The 13,886-nt window shown below is 41.9% G+C and overlaps 1 protein-coding gene across 3 annotated transcripts in view; it reads left to right on the top strand.

Moving 5' to 3' along the window:
• pomgnt1 (protein O-linked mannose N-acetylglucosaminyltransferase 1 (beta 1,2-)) overlaps window positions 1-13,886 on the top strand; it is a 94,109-nt gene that overhangs the window by 4,668 nt on the left and 75,555 nt on the right. For 2 of the 3 annotated variants that reach the window (XM_071486610.1, XM_071486608.1), the window contains exons 8-21: window positions 287-385; window positions 556-683; window positions 1,304-1,374; window positions 1,909-1,984; window positions 2,370-2,453; window positions 2,634-2,675; window positions 2,952-3,010; window positions 4,102-4,174; window positions 4,709-4,837; window positions 5,073-5,198; window positions 5,512-5,576; window positions 5,673-5,717; window positions 5,834-5,969; window positions 6,258-6,367. In XM_071486610.1, coding sequence (XP_071342711.1) covers window positions 287-385; window positions 556-683; window positions 1,304-1,374; window positions 1,909-1,984; window positions 2,370-2,453; window positions 2,634-2,675; window positions 2,952-3,010; window positions 4,102-4,174; window positions 4,709-4,837; window positions 5,073-5,198; window positions 5,512-5,576; window positions 5,673-5,717; window positions 5,834-5,969; window positions 6,258-6,367 — 1,243 coding nt within the window. Of the gene's footprint in view, window positions 1-286; window positions 386-555; window positions 684-1,303; window positions 1,375-1,908; window positions 1,985-2,369; window positions 2,454-2,633; window positions 2,676-2,951; window positions 3,011-4,101; window positions 4,175-4,708; window positions 4,838-5,072; window positions 5,199-5,511; window positions 5,577-5,672; window positions 5,718-5,833; window positions 5,970-6,257; window positions 6,368-7,692; window positions 10,691-13,886 lie in introns of those variants that run through there. The other variant, XM_071486609.1, reaches the window with a different exon arrangement.

The following is a 13,886-nucleotide window of genomic DNA, read 5'->3' as shown; positions in this document are numbered from 1 at the left end:
TATAAAGCAGGTCTAGGTTCTATATTAATACTGTGAAAGTATCAAGGCCTCAGTCTACAGAGAAATGCACACAGCCTGTATTCAGAAACTGAGCCTTAAAACCAGCTGTCAGGACTTCTGTCACTTTGTGATGTCACAACAAAGCAGTCACCCCCCTCAGCCCTGCCTCAAGCATGAGAAGGCTCACTGACCTGTTGTTACTAGAGCTCCAGAGAGAAGCCTGAGAGAGGAAATGGAAAATGAGATTACCTGTCTTGACCTTTAGGCTGTGTGTTTGTGTGTCCAGGTCAGGTGTATGGAGAGAAGCACTCCAAGTCTCCAGCTCTGTCCACCTGGGGAGACCCAGTGCTGCTGAAGACCGAGGTACAGCTCACCGCCTCTGAAGGTAAGACAGGTCTGCCATGTTCATGTTGCAGTGCTGCAGCGCTGGCCAAAGATGAATCAAACTAAAAGATTTGGGTTGGAAATCAGAGCTGCACCTTCTGACCCTTTTTTGGCATTGTCTTTGAAACCACTTCATAAGTTTCTAACTGAATGTGATCCTCTGTCCTGCAGAGGCAGAGTGCCACTGGGCAGACACCGAGCTGAACAGGAGGAGGAAGCTCTTCTGCAGCAAAGTGGAAGGATACGGCAGCATCTGCAGCTGCAAGGACCCGGCGCCCATAGAGTTCAACCCTGACCCTGTGAGATGCACAGCGAGACTCTTCACTGTCAGATTGTGTTTGAGACTGTTTGTCTGATCCGGTTGCACAGAGTGGGGACAGATAGGATGGAGAGAGGCACTAGGCTAATGTTAGCTGAAACAAGCTAATGTTAGTTCTAGTGAATGTTGTGTGTGGAGCATTGTTACAGCATAGATCATTTTCACAGTTCAGACAGTAACACTCTTAAACCCAACTGGTCGAGGCAGACCCCCCCACCCTGAGCCCGGTTCTGTTGGAGGTTTCTTCCTGTTAAAAGGGAGTTTTTCCTCCCCTCTGTTGCCAAGTGCTGCTCTTTGTGGGAACTGTTGGGTTTTTCTCTATAATAAAGTAAGGTCTCAAATTTAAAGAGCTGGAGATAATGTATATTATGATTTCGCGCAATACAAGTAAAATGGAATTGAAATTGAAAACACAAAACCCATGAACTTCGATAAGTCATGGTTCCAAAATGAGACCTGCAGCATATACACTTGGATTTACTGCAGTGCATGTCTATTTCTTGTCTGATTTCCTGCATGACCTGATTTCTCTCAGTACTCTGGTTTTGTGCACGTACACACATTCAGTTTTTACTCACCTTATTTTCTGTCTCCTTCCAGCTCCCCAACAAGAATGCCTTCAATGTCCCAGTGGCCGTCATCGCAGGGAACAGACCCAACTATCTGTACCGGTATGATCTGAAAACTACTCACATCTGTGATCGAGAGGATTGATTTTTATTTGTTTCAGCTACTTGATGTAATCTATTTTCCTACCACACTCAAAGTAGAGTGTTTTATTTCTATGTGTCATCTATCAAAATATTTGTACTTATTTGTGGGAATTTCATAGATAAACTGCAGCTTTACCCTTAAACAAATAATGATAAATGAGACCCAGAGGCTGTAAATTTTCCTGTTAGTAAATGACCTGCTGCTCTACACGACGTTATAAATCCATTGTAGAGAAAGTAACCTCAGTTCATAGACAATGTGAGAGCTGCAATAAGCTGCTGTTGTCAGAGCATGATGAAGAAAGATGGTCTTCCCTCCTTAGAAATACATTTGGTGATATTAATATAAAGGAAAATGACTATTTACCTGTCTGTCCTTGTTAAATGAGAATAAATCACACAGTCACACAGCGACACTGAGCCGAAACCTAAACAACTTTCATTCCTCTTGAGTCACAAACAAAATTACAACCAGTTGTCGTCCGTTTTCAGAATGCTGAGGTCACTTCTGTCGGCTCACGGCGTCAACCCGCAGATGATCACGGTCTTCATCGATGGATATTATGAGGTACCAGTTTCTGCTAACACAGCTGGGTGTGGATAGTTATAACACATCTGTACAGGTTCAGCAGTGTGGGACGTTGTTGGAAGCAGTAGGAAGCAGGAAGCTCTGAGCTGATAGCGACAGACGGAGAAGGAACGTCTGACACGTTTTTGGTTTTGGTCTTTTCATGGGATCTGTTGACAGAAACACAAAACACAGGCCACATGAGGCTGTTTTTTTATCTGCACTCTTTGATAAGTGATGAGGAGATAAATTTAAGTGAAATCCTGTAGGATATCAAAGTATTGTTGTGGTGTCTGCATGAAAACATCCAGCCCTCCTGCTGCAGTGCGTCGATAAACCACCTCACCCATCATACACCTTGTTTCTGTGTGTGTTTTTGACCCAGGAGCCAATGGATGTTGTCGAGCTGTTTGGACTGAAAGGAGTTCAGCACACACCCATCAGCATCAAGAACGCCAGAGTGTCCCAGGTAAGCACTGGTTAGCAGCTCCCTGGAGATGTTAGCACCGAATCCACGTCACTCTGTGGACAAACAGCTTTGAAGCTCAGTTTCAGGTCATTAAAGTAAATGAGGCCTCGGACAGTTTTACTTCATTATCTGTTGTGTCTATTGAGAAAATCAACAGTTTGTCTCTGCTCTCTGTTGCAGCACTACAAAGCCAGTCTGACTGCAACCTTCAATCTTCACCCGGTGAGTTCACTTTGTTTCTTTTTGAAGACAAACAACCAGACGTTACTCTTCACTGCAGCTGATGGATGTTGCTCTGATGTGCTGTATGTGATTTCACTGACACAGTATCAAACACAAGTTTTTAAATTTTACCTCTTAATCGAGAACAACAGCTTTTTGGCTTTATTTATTGAATTATTGGGCAGTGAATGAATTATAATCAGTTTTCATGAGCTGCTCTGCACAGAGTCGATCCACGGGCACCACTGACCCGGTGTCACTCTTACTTTTTGTCAGGATGCCAGTTTCGCCATCGTCCTGGAGGAGGACCTGGATATCTCCATTGACTTCTTCAGGTGTGTTCTCCGGTTTCAATAAACCACTAATGATCAATGAATCTGTCACCATTTAGATAATTGATTGTTTTAGTCAAGCTTCTCAGATGTGATGATTTGCTGCTGCTTTTCTCATGTAGCAGCAATTTGAATGTGTTCAGGTTTTGGATTGTTGCTTGGACACAATGAGCTGTTTGACTCACTCTCAGCAGAGAAGAGCCATAAGTCCGCCCTGAAACCAGACTGACCACTAGGTGGCATAAGAGCCACAGTTTTAGAAACTGCTGGAAACTCCAGACTTCTTTTCCTGGACAGTTTTGTCTTTGAACTGTGTGTTTTCTGCAGTTAAAGCTGCAGCTCTCTTCCTGTGCTGAGCGACACGTTTGAGGCGTTGACTTCAAACAGCTCTGAACCGTCATCTCACTCACATTTAGTGCCTCTGTGAAACCGGCTTCAGGTCAGAGGGCAGTGAAAACCAGAGCTAACGAGGCTTGTTTTTATTCAGTGTTACTGCTACAGTCTAAGCGCGTACAGACTGAGTCCTGACTGTAAAGGTAATTAAATAGTTTTATATTGGAGGTCTGATAGAAAATAAACTCTGGATTCTTTTATTATATTTTTTAGAATGTGTCCATTTCCTCAGCTGCAAAATCTGAAGTTTGACTCACTCAATAAAGAAAATCTGTTGCTACTTTCTTTTGTAGAAGCTAATCTGCTGAGTTAACACTGTACCTGCAGGTTACAGGTGAACCTGACCTTAATACTGATCTGTTGTATTGTTCTGCACAGAGGAAACCAAGTTTTGATGAAAGTACGTCTTGATGCTGCAGGACACTGAAATCAGAAGAGTGGAGGCTGTTGTAGCAGCTTATTAATGCCCATTGTTTCTGAATGACATGTTTAACCACCACATGTGTCTTTGTCAAGTTTGTTGCTCACAACAATCTCTAACTTTTCTGTGGTTTAGGATTTAATTAAACACACATTGCTGTTGACTTCAACAGAGTTTACTGTCACTGTTAGTTTACTGTTGGACCTATTTTCTAAATTGTTGTTATGAACAGTGATGTTGCTGCATCTGCCTGTTTTTGATTTTTTTTTTTTTCTTGCAGTTTTCTGAGTCAGACCATCCACCTGCTGGACGAGGACGACAGCCTGTACTGCATCTCAGCCTGGAACGACCAGGTGAGTGCCTGCTCACACTTTATCTCTTCTTGATACACGTGGCCGAGTTCAGACAGTGACAAGTAGGCCGACCTAATGGTCATCGTTACCTGAGCATCTCTAGAAATCTAGTTTGATCCAGCTGCAGATTGATAAAGATGAACATCACCGATGGTTTTACAAGAGTGGAAGCAGCAACGTTTCTCATTCGGTTGAGAGACTGTGGTTGCATTTTACACTCGAGGGTTTTTAGCTGTGCTGAGTTGCGTAACTGACGTCTCGGTGTCTGAACAGGAGTGACTTCAACAATACAGCATGTGATGAGGTGACTTATCAGTTTTCTTTTAACCTGAGGCTGTAATTACATCGTCCACAGAGCGGGACACCACAGGACCCGTTCCTTGTTCTATGTTCCTAAACACAGAACATCTGAACGAGTCCTCCACCGTCAGTTTTCTCTCCTTGTCTCATTTTCTACCTGCTGCACGACCTGAGGGAGACTTGATGCTTTCAGAGAAGCTGCACCTGTCATTGACAGCTGTCGTTGTTGCACAGGGCTATGAACACACGGCGGAGGACCCGGCCCTGCTCTACAGAGTGGAGAGTATGCCCGGTCTGGGCTGGGTGCTGAAGAAGAGCCTCTACAAGGACGAACTGGAGCCAAAATGGCCGACACCCGAGAAGGTGCGGGATGTTTTCCTCCTCTGTATATTTTATATCCCTGCAGAACGATTTCCTCCCTCCCGCTGGTTTCAGTCCACTTCTATGATAATTACAGAAAGAGTGTGTCTTCTATAAGCAGCTGTATGCTGACGAAACACAGTGATATTTCATCATCGCTTCGGAAGAAAAAAATCCACCTGCACGATTCATTCAAAGTGTGAGAGGTTGTGTTGAACTGTGTGTTTGCGTCGTGCAGCTGTGGGACTGGGATATGTGGATGCGAATGCCGGAGCAGAGGAAAGGCAGAGAGTGCATCATCCCCGATGTGTCCCGCTCCTACCACTTCGGCATCATTGGCCTCAACATGAACGGATATTTTCACGTAAGAACAAAAAGATAAAAATCCTTTGTAAAGTTAAGCAAGTTAACAGTTAAGCAGATGTTAGTTAAAAACATCCAGTCACCTCAACCTAACCTTCATCCTGTTATTAAATAAAGCAGCCAGATAACACACTTCACAATTTAAATTTCAAGGAAGACTTGGTGAAATCTTTCTGAAGATATTTGCTTTTCTCAGCTGAAGTGACACTGACATGATGTAAAATCCTTCTACACAGGATTTCATTAATTTCTGAGGTGGTTGTCATTCGTTTGCCGCCTCATGTTGCTCCACCTCCGTCTTCTCTGTCATACAGGAGGTGTATTTCAAGAAACACAAGTTCAACACTGTTCCCAATGTGCAGCTGAAGAACGTTGACAGGTGTGTACACGGAGGACGAGGAGAGTTCTTGACTTGTTTTTGAAAAGCAGCTGGCAGCAGTGACAGTCGTTGTTTTCTTATTCTTGTTCCTCACAGCTTGAAGAAAGATGCTTATGAAGTGGAAATCCAGAACCTGTTGAAGTGAGTGAGATTTCACTGACATTCTTATGATTGTGAAAAACTACAAACATGGTGGGTATGGTTGGCGTAATACTGTGTGTGTGTGTGTGTGTGTGTGTGTGTGTGTGTGATTCCAGGGAGGCGGAGGTGCTGGACCACACTAAGAACCCATGTGAGGACTCGTTCCTGCCAGACTCCGAGGGGAAGATCTACGTCATGTTCATTAAGATGGAAACAGAGACGGACACGTCCACCTGGACCGAGCTTGCCAAGGTACATGAACCAAACGCTCAGAAGTCCTGAAGTTTGGATGAGGAGCTGTTCTGAGAACTTGCACAAGTGAATTCACAGCAAAATAGAGCAAAAAGTATTTTATTCACCAGTCATCACTTGTGTTTTTTACTCTAATCCATGTTGTTATTGATATTGTCTCTTCAGGGTCTTTTCCATGTCATGATGAAAAGGAGAAATGTAATAAATATATTCAAACATATTTTTGGCTGATGACACAAAAAACAGAATGATTAATCTCTTTCTTTCCTCTGTGTGTCTCCGGTTCAGTGCCTCCATGTTTGGGACCTGGATGTACGAGGTTATCACCGGGGCCTGTGGCGGCTCTTCAGGAAGAGGAATCACGTGCTGGTGGTGGCTGTCCCCATCTCTCCGTACTCGTAAGTTAAGCTTATATTGTAATTGGTTTGTTAGCATAGATGTGGAGGCTCGCCTTATAAAATTTGCCCTTTACAAACACGTCTAGCTGCACAGAGATTAATAACAGACTAATAGACTGTAGAGTTCAGGAACATAATTAGCTGTGGGGCAGATAGCAAAGAAAAACAAAACTAAGAGGAATGACAAAAGAAAAAGGAACAAGTGTACACACATTCACTGCTCTTCCGTCAACTCATAAAACAATTTATAAACAACTAGTTTGACTTGATGAGTGTCAAAAAAAACCCAAACTCATCTGTTCCTCGTCTGTGTGCATCTTAGAAATAATTTTTTAAAGGTGTATCGTGGTTTGACACTGTGCAGCTGCTGTTCTGTGTGGATGTGTTCAGCCACACTTCTGCTGTGTACTTGACATGTTTTAGCAGCGCTCACAGCCCAAAACGCAATCATGAAGTGTAAGCATGTGGTTCATATCTACACCTGTAAAGTATGACTGAGGCGTTGGTACACAGACGGTGACCTCCTGAACCCTGAGTGATTTCAAAATGTAAGGAAAGAGGAGACTCGTTCTCAGGAAGAGGAACAAAACAGCTGTGTTGATTACATCTGAAGCATCTGTTCATCAAACACTTTCCAGACGGATGAAAAACACAGAGGAACTCAGCAGAATCTTGTGAGAATGATCACTATGGATCTGTGTTAACAGCACAGCAGTGATGTAGGAATGGGAGAACTGTCAGGATGAAAACCGTTCGTCATTAAAGTTTAAAATCAAACATGAATTTATTCCCCTAAATGTGGACAGACACAGAAACAACTTGACGTCAAACATGACCCAACCTGCAGTTCCTCATCTCACATTATATGACTGTTGAGAAATGTATAAGCTACTATACAAAAAGTCCTAATGTTGCTGCTTTTAGCAGAGCACATCTTCACTTCATGGACAACAGCACCTGGTTAAACTGGTACAGCTGTCCGCTGATTAATACCAAAGCCCTAAAGGAACCTCGGGGGTACATTTCTAAAAACCGTAACACACACACACACACACACACACACACACACACACTTTTGCATGTGAGGGTCTGTCACATGCAGGTGGACCATGGAGCACGTTTAAAAACATGTCAGAACAGTTTCATTCACAAAATGTTTGATGTTCTTATTGATCCTCCTCAATCAGTATTGATACCAATAATCACACTCATAACAAAACCCACCCCCAGCTGCAAACACAACAAACATGTCACTGTCTTTCTCTTTCTTCTCTTGTACCACTGCCTGTCCACTGTCTGTCTCCGTCCCCCTGTCTCACCACCAGTGTGAAGAAACCAGCCAGTGTCACCCCCATTCACTTAGAGCCTCCACCCAAAGAAGAGGGGGCACCGGTGGAACAGATGTAGACACACACGCACACACACACACACACACACACACACGCCCAGGCCTTAACATGTCTTCTCCTTTCTCCACCAAACCACTAATAATCCAGCCTGGCACCCACAACTACAGAACTGGCTTTTCCCAGATGTTGAACTCATGTATCGGAGGATACCTGGGAAATGGAGTCATGTTTTTTTCCCCTTTATTTAAACAAAAGAGGGATTCACACTACAAACTTCACTACTAAATCGCCCTGTGGCTCGAGGGGGAACGGTGACGCCGCTGACCCAGTTTTGGTTAAACGTGACGATACAACCCAAACACTGTATGACTGTCAGCAGCTGTCTTTATCTGTTTCCATGACAACACAGTCTGTTTAGGTTCTGTTCAAGCTGTAACGATACAAATGAGACAAACACAGTTTTTCTTTTTAGATTGGTTTTGTAACTACTGAGTACTTTGTCCATCTTGTACATATGTTTTAACTTATCTATTTATTTTACATCTGTCAGTCAACATGAGTTCAGTGGTTTGTTTTTTCTTTGTTTTTAAATCCACTTTTATCAAGATCAGTGCGTTTTTTAAGAGCCTAACGTTTACAGATAATGAAATAATGATGTATATACATGCATATATATTTTTTGATGAAAACTTTAAAGGGTCAACATATTTTTCAGCATTAGATATTGAGTTTGAGTGAAAGAGATGATGACAGCCCTGTGGGTTTTTACTATTATTGACTGCTTGGCTCAGTTGCCTCGGATCAGGATTCATGAGGGAAACTCGGTGGTGGCTGAGAGACAGAAATGTGAGAAAACAGTCAGAGCTTACACTGCAGGTAGAAACATAGCAAAGGTAGTTGCAGTTAGTCATGTCTTCTCTGACTGGAACATAGTGAATTTACACCTTTCCTGTGCTTTTATCTGAAATGTTGATCTCCATCAGAAGATATATTTGTGGTTTTAAGAACCATCTCAGTGTAGTTTTACTTCTCCTCTCTCTCTGCAACAGAAGAATTTTAAATATTATTGTGGCTTTACCAAACTTTAGTTGCATTTTGCTGCTGAATTACCTGCTTTTCATTTAGAAAAGGATGAATACAGGCTCCATGTTCCTAGATGCAACGTGTGTTAAATCTGTGAGGTTTTTTCTATTCGTGCGAGTGTGAACAGTTTAGTTTCTCTCAGCCACCACAGAAGCTGGAGGCTCAGACTCTCGGACAGCACATGGTGCCGTTAGCCATGTTACACAGAATACTGAAAGGCCATGAGGGTTTTAACAGCCTTCATAACTGTCGGAGTTTGATAGAAGAGGCAGATATTTAAAAGGTTCTCATGTATTTTATGACGGGGGGGGGGGGGGGGGGGGGGGGGGGGGTTAGTTCTGTCATTTGCCTTATTCTTTTGTCATGGCCTTCATCTGCTGTGGAAATGCTGTGAATACCTCCCAGCATTTCTCAAATATCATCAACAGCCGAACTGAACATCTGGCTATTAAACAGTTAGAATCTGGATACAGACGCCAGTCATCTTAAGATCAAGGTCCCATATTTTACACTTTTATAGTTTTTTATCTGAAGTGTTGATCTCCATAAGAAGATATGTTTCTGGTTTTAAGAACCAAAAACCATCTCAGTGTAGTTTTACAACTCCTCTCTCAGGCTTCTCTCTGGAACTAAAGTAACAACAGGTCAGTCAGCCAATCAGAGGAGAGGATCTGAGTCTCTTGTGATTGGCTGACTGTTTTCTGAGTGGGCCAATAAAAATAAAACATTTCAGGAAAAACTCAGAGAAACAAAATCCTGAAAGGTTGGATGCTGAGTCCAGGTGGGCCATGCTGACAGTGGTAACTGTTTTGCTGTGACATCACAAAGTTCCAGAAGTCCTGACGGCTGGTTTTAAGGCTCAGTTTCTGAATACAGGCTGTGTGCATTTCTCTGTGGACTGAGGCTTTGATACTTTCACAGTATTAATATAGAACCTAGACCTGATTTAATAAATAAAATTAAACATGGACATCTCACATTCTACGATATGGGACCTTTAAATATCTTTCAGAGCAATCAGTTTTTCTTGTTATTAAAACTAAACATCTTATTTTTCAGATTTCGGAAAGATAATTGAATTGGAGATATGTGTTTATTAAATGTATTAGCCACCAGTTGCACCTCCCTCCATGAAGCATCTGTAACTGGCGTTTGAGAACATGGTGTAATGTGGTTGAAATAATACATAATGAAGAAATCCTAACTGTGTTATAACACGTCTTACCTGTTTATACACACTTCATCAAGCATCTTTTATCTGTTCATACACTGGTTACAGATGCTTCATATGAAGAGCTATAAAGTAATAACTTGTTTATTCATTAATATGCTGCTAACTGGGGGAGTGAAATGATTTGTTACCCAGATCAGAATGAAGCAGATCCACTCAGTGTTTTTAATGTGAAGAGGAAACACTGTGGCCGTCGCCTGCTCAGTCTCTGTGTGTAAACTGCTGATGTACTGACTAAATGAAGGAGTGTTTTAAAGCAGCTCGGTCAGTATTTGCAGAGTGGTTTTAAGTTTAACTTGTGTTCAGACAACTGCATATTTACCATCTGCAGGCGGACACCACCACTCTCTCATCAGTGTTACCGCCTGTGTTGTAACTGAATTCATGAATATCTGTGTCCTGGAAGACGGTGCAGAAGTAGAATGGATCGACTTTGTCACCTTTGTCTCTCTCCGTGTCCTCTCTGCTGCATCGTTTTCTCCTCAGCACTACAGTTGATTTTGTTTAATGCTGTGACATAATTTGAAAAATACTGAGAGGTACCTTGTATGAATGACAGTGAAGATCCATGGACACGCTCTAAGTTTTAAGATGCAGTTTGATGTGTATAAGTTCCTTTAACTTTTATCATGGAAATGAATAAAGCTGTTTTTTACTGAGGTTTCCTGCTTTTTTTTTTTTTTTCCTCTTTCGAGGCCGTACCATGTGGATTTTTAAAAAAATAATTTATATCAAAGGGATTTATTATTGCTGCACATTATTCATGGAATAAACTTGGGGCTATTGTTATTCTTAGCTCAGATTCTTGTACTTGCGTGGCCTTGTGCAGCCTGCAGATTTCCCAGGGGATCATCATGCAAAGCTACGGTGAGACGAAAGGCACAGCGAGGGAAATGTATGCAAATCTTTGGAGCCTGGTGAATCTCTGCAGCCGCTGTGGCTGACCAAGGACGAATGTGGTTTCCCGTCCTTTGAGCTCTGATAATCTGTGATGTAATCAGGAGCTGCAGTACATCTCATAGTCCAGTTACTGGAAAAACAAACATTTGATTGCACTTTTTTTCCTTTTCAGTGTTTCCAGAGGTCTCTGGTTGAAATCCACAACTTTTCTCTTAAACAGAAAAGCACATTCAGAACTAAACAGTAAAACACTGACACAACCAAATACGAAATAAGATAACAGTTGAGTTGTCTGGAAATATATTTTAATTTGGTACTCATTTAGTGTGTGTTTTTTTTTGTTTTTTTTTTTAAACGTATTGTCTCTGAACCTCAAAAGATGTGTCAACTTTTCCATGATGAAAATGTCTTGGATAATTTCCCGCTGCTCTCCCTGAGTTGGAGCGTTTACACTCACTCAGCTCCTGGTAACAGCTTTCTTATTTTCTGTGAATAGACCTGTGGTCAGGTAGAGATCTTCTCTGGTTACAGTACCTTCATTGTTCCCAAGATGCATCACAGGACAACGGACGGACAACCCGAAAACTTTGTAATGCAGTTGTTATTGGGGAATAACAACTGCATTACCATTTTCCTAATATAGCTTTATCTTTGAGAAGTTTCAGATTCACATACTCCAGCAATGTTGTTGTGCAGCAACTTGCCTGCTTCTAAATTTGGGTGTTTCCCTCCATGCTAGTGAGCATGTGGATGTTATATTGTGCCATTTGATACTGTTCCTCCTCTGTTATTTGTATCCGTGACTCTGCTTCCCATTTTTCCTTGCAGAGACCTGAAACTGGGTCACATGATATCAGCTCATGTTACCGTCAAACTTAATGTTACTGCTTTGGTAAATCAGCAGATTTTAAACTGAAATACAGTCATTTGAATTGTTTTGGTGCATGAGGCTTTTGCGTGTGGGATGAATTCAAGTAGAAGCAGTTTGCAAGTGAAGTGGCTTTTCTTTCTGACCATTACCATGACATGTAATTTGAATTTGATTTGTGTTAACAGTAATATTTTCTTTACCTGAGCCCAAGTTCTTTTAACACAGAGGCCTAATACACTGCTGCAGGGAAGATGTTTTTTGTAGACCAACCTTGATGTTGGGGTCAACCTGGTTCCCTCGACAAAAACACAATGGGATTCTTACATTGGGTTTTCCACAACTGTGGAAAATAAGCTCTGTGACCAACAACAGTTTATGATACTGAGCAGCAAAATCAGGCACAAAGTTGTGTTGTGTTGTTGTGTATGGTAATGTATTGTTTTTACACAGACAAGACATTTGTTAGTGTCAAAAAATCCCCACACTTTAAACCCTGGATGGGTTTAACTGGCTGCTCCAGTTTCCTGCTGCACTCCAGAGACGTGCTGGTTAGGTTAATTGCCCATAGATGGGTTAGGGTTAGTAATATAAGTGCGAATGAGCCCTGTGATTGACTGGCGACCTGTCCAGGGTCTGCCCTGCCAGGTTGTTCCAAACTGCAATTATCATTTCAGCACAATTAAAGAGGAGGTGGGTTCCGACTGGAAACAGCACCCATCCTTCATTCGTCTCATTAACAGGCAGCAAACTGGTGACTGTCGTGTGTTTTTATGAGCTGAAGTCACTGTGTTTATGAATCTGCCTGTTGGCCGAACATTTACATCAGCTCTAATTAAGATGGATGTTCAGGTCTGAATGTAATGTAATTGTAATTGTGTGTGTTTATTTCACATGGGGCATTTGTTTCATTGTCCACACACACACACACACACGTCTGTCAGCACCAGGTTCAAAAATGGTCATTTGTGGCTGTCAGTCAGAAGTCGCTGGTTCGTATCTGTGTGTGTGTTTGCTGCCTTTTAAATGTCATTTTTGACCTATTGAGCATTCTGATGAGCCGGGCTCAGAGGCTGATGACTGTGATGTAGATGGAATATTGATTTTGTGTGTGTGTGTGTGTGAGACAGAGGGAGCTGGGGGTTATTGTTAAACATGGAGCTCAGCAGCACCGAGATGATGACAGATTTAACGCTAAATGCCTCGTGGGTTTATAATTGGTTGGAAGAGAGAATATGTTTTGTCCCTTTCCCTCTCAGTCTGTTCATTTCAACAAGCTTCACAGCCATGACACAACAATGGCAAGAATAAGTCTGTGAACCCTCTGAAATGATCTGCATTTATGTATACATTTGTCTTAAAGGTCAGTATAGTATAAAGGTAGATGTGTTGTGATTATAAAGCAGGTCTAGGTTCTATATTAATACTGTGAAAGTATCAAAGCCTCAGTCCACAGAGAAATGCACACAGCCTGTATTCAGACACTGAGCCTTAAAACCAGCCGTCAGGACTTCTGGAACTTTGTGATGTCACAACTAAGCAGTCACCTGCACTTAGCATCCAACCTCGCAGGATTTGTTTACCTGAAATCTGCTGGATCATAAAACAGTCAGCCAATCAGAAGTGAGGCTCATATACAATCAAATCTTCATTTAAATCCCAGTAGCACAAGGAACAGTCCTGCTGGTTGGTTTCATTGACAGTAACTTAAAGCTGATTTAAGTAAGTTGGAAAAATATGTAGAACTTAGCGAATGAAAACAGTATTGCTGATGAGGCGGGAGAGTCAGGGTGGTGAAACAAAAATAAAATTTCAACAACTGTAAAACAACTAGAAAATACTCAGACTGCACATTTACTGAAAATCTGAAGGATTTCTTCTCTTATTCACATTATTGTGCTTATTTTCTCACTCATTGCTTATGTAACTACAGTAAACATGCAGGAACCATGTCTTTGTACAAACAGCTTGTTTAATAGAATTTGTCCGTGAAGGTTCTCAGTCAGCACTTAACGACTTAATAGATATTGTGTTTCTCTTTTTCTAAATCAAATGAGTTTCGTTCGTACGACTCTGTCTGTTGTTGCA

The sequence above is a fragment of the Trachinotus anak genome, unplaced genomic scaffold, assembly GCF_046630095.1.
Source record: "Trachinotus anak isolate AG129_WGS33_773 ecotype Australia unplaced genomic scaffold, CSIRO_AGI_Tana_v1 ptg000010l, whole genome shotgun sequence".
Lineage (NCBI taxonomy): Eukaryota > Metazoa > Chordata > Actinopteri > Carangiformes > Carangidae > Trachinotus > Trachinotus anak.
Note: the sequence above shows the minus strand (reverse complement) of the source record. Positions and strands in the feature narration are given on the sequence as shown.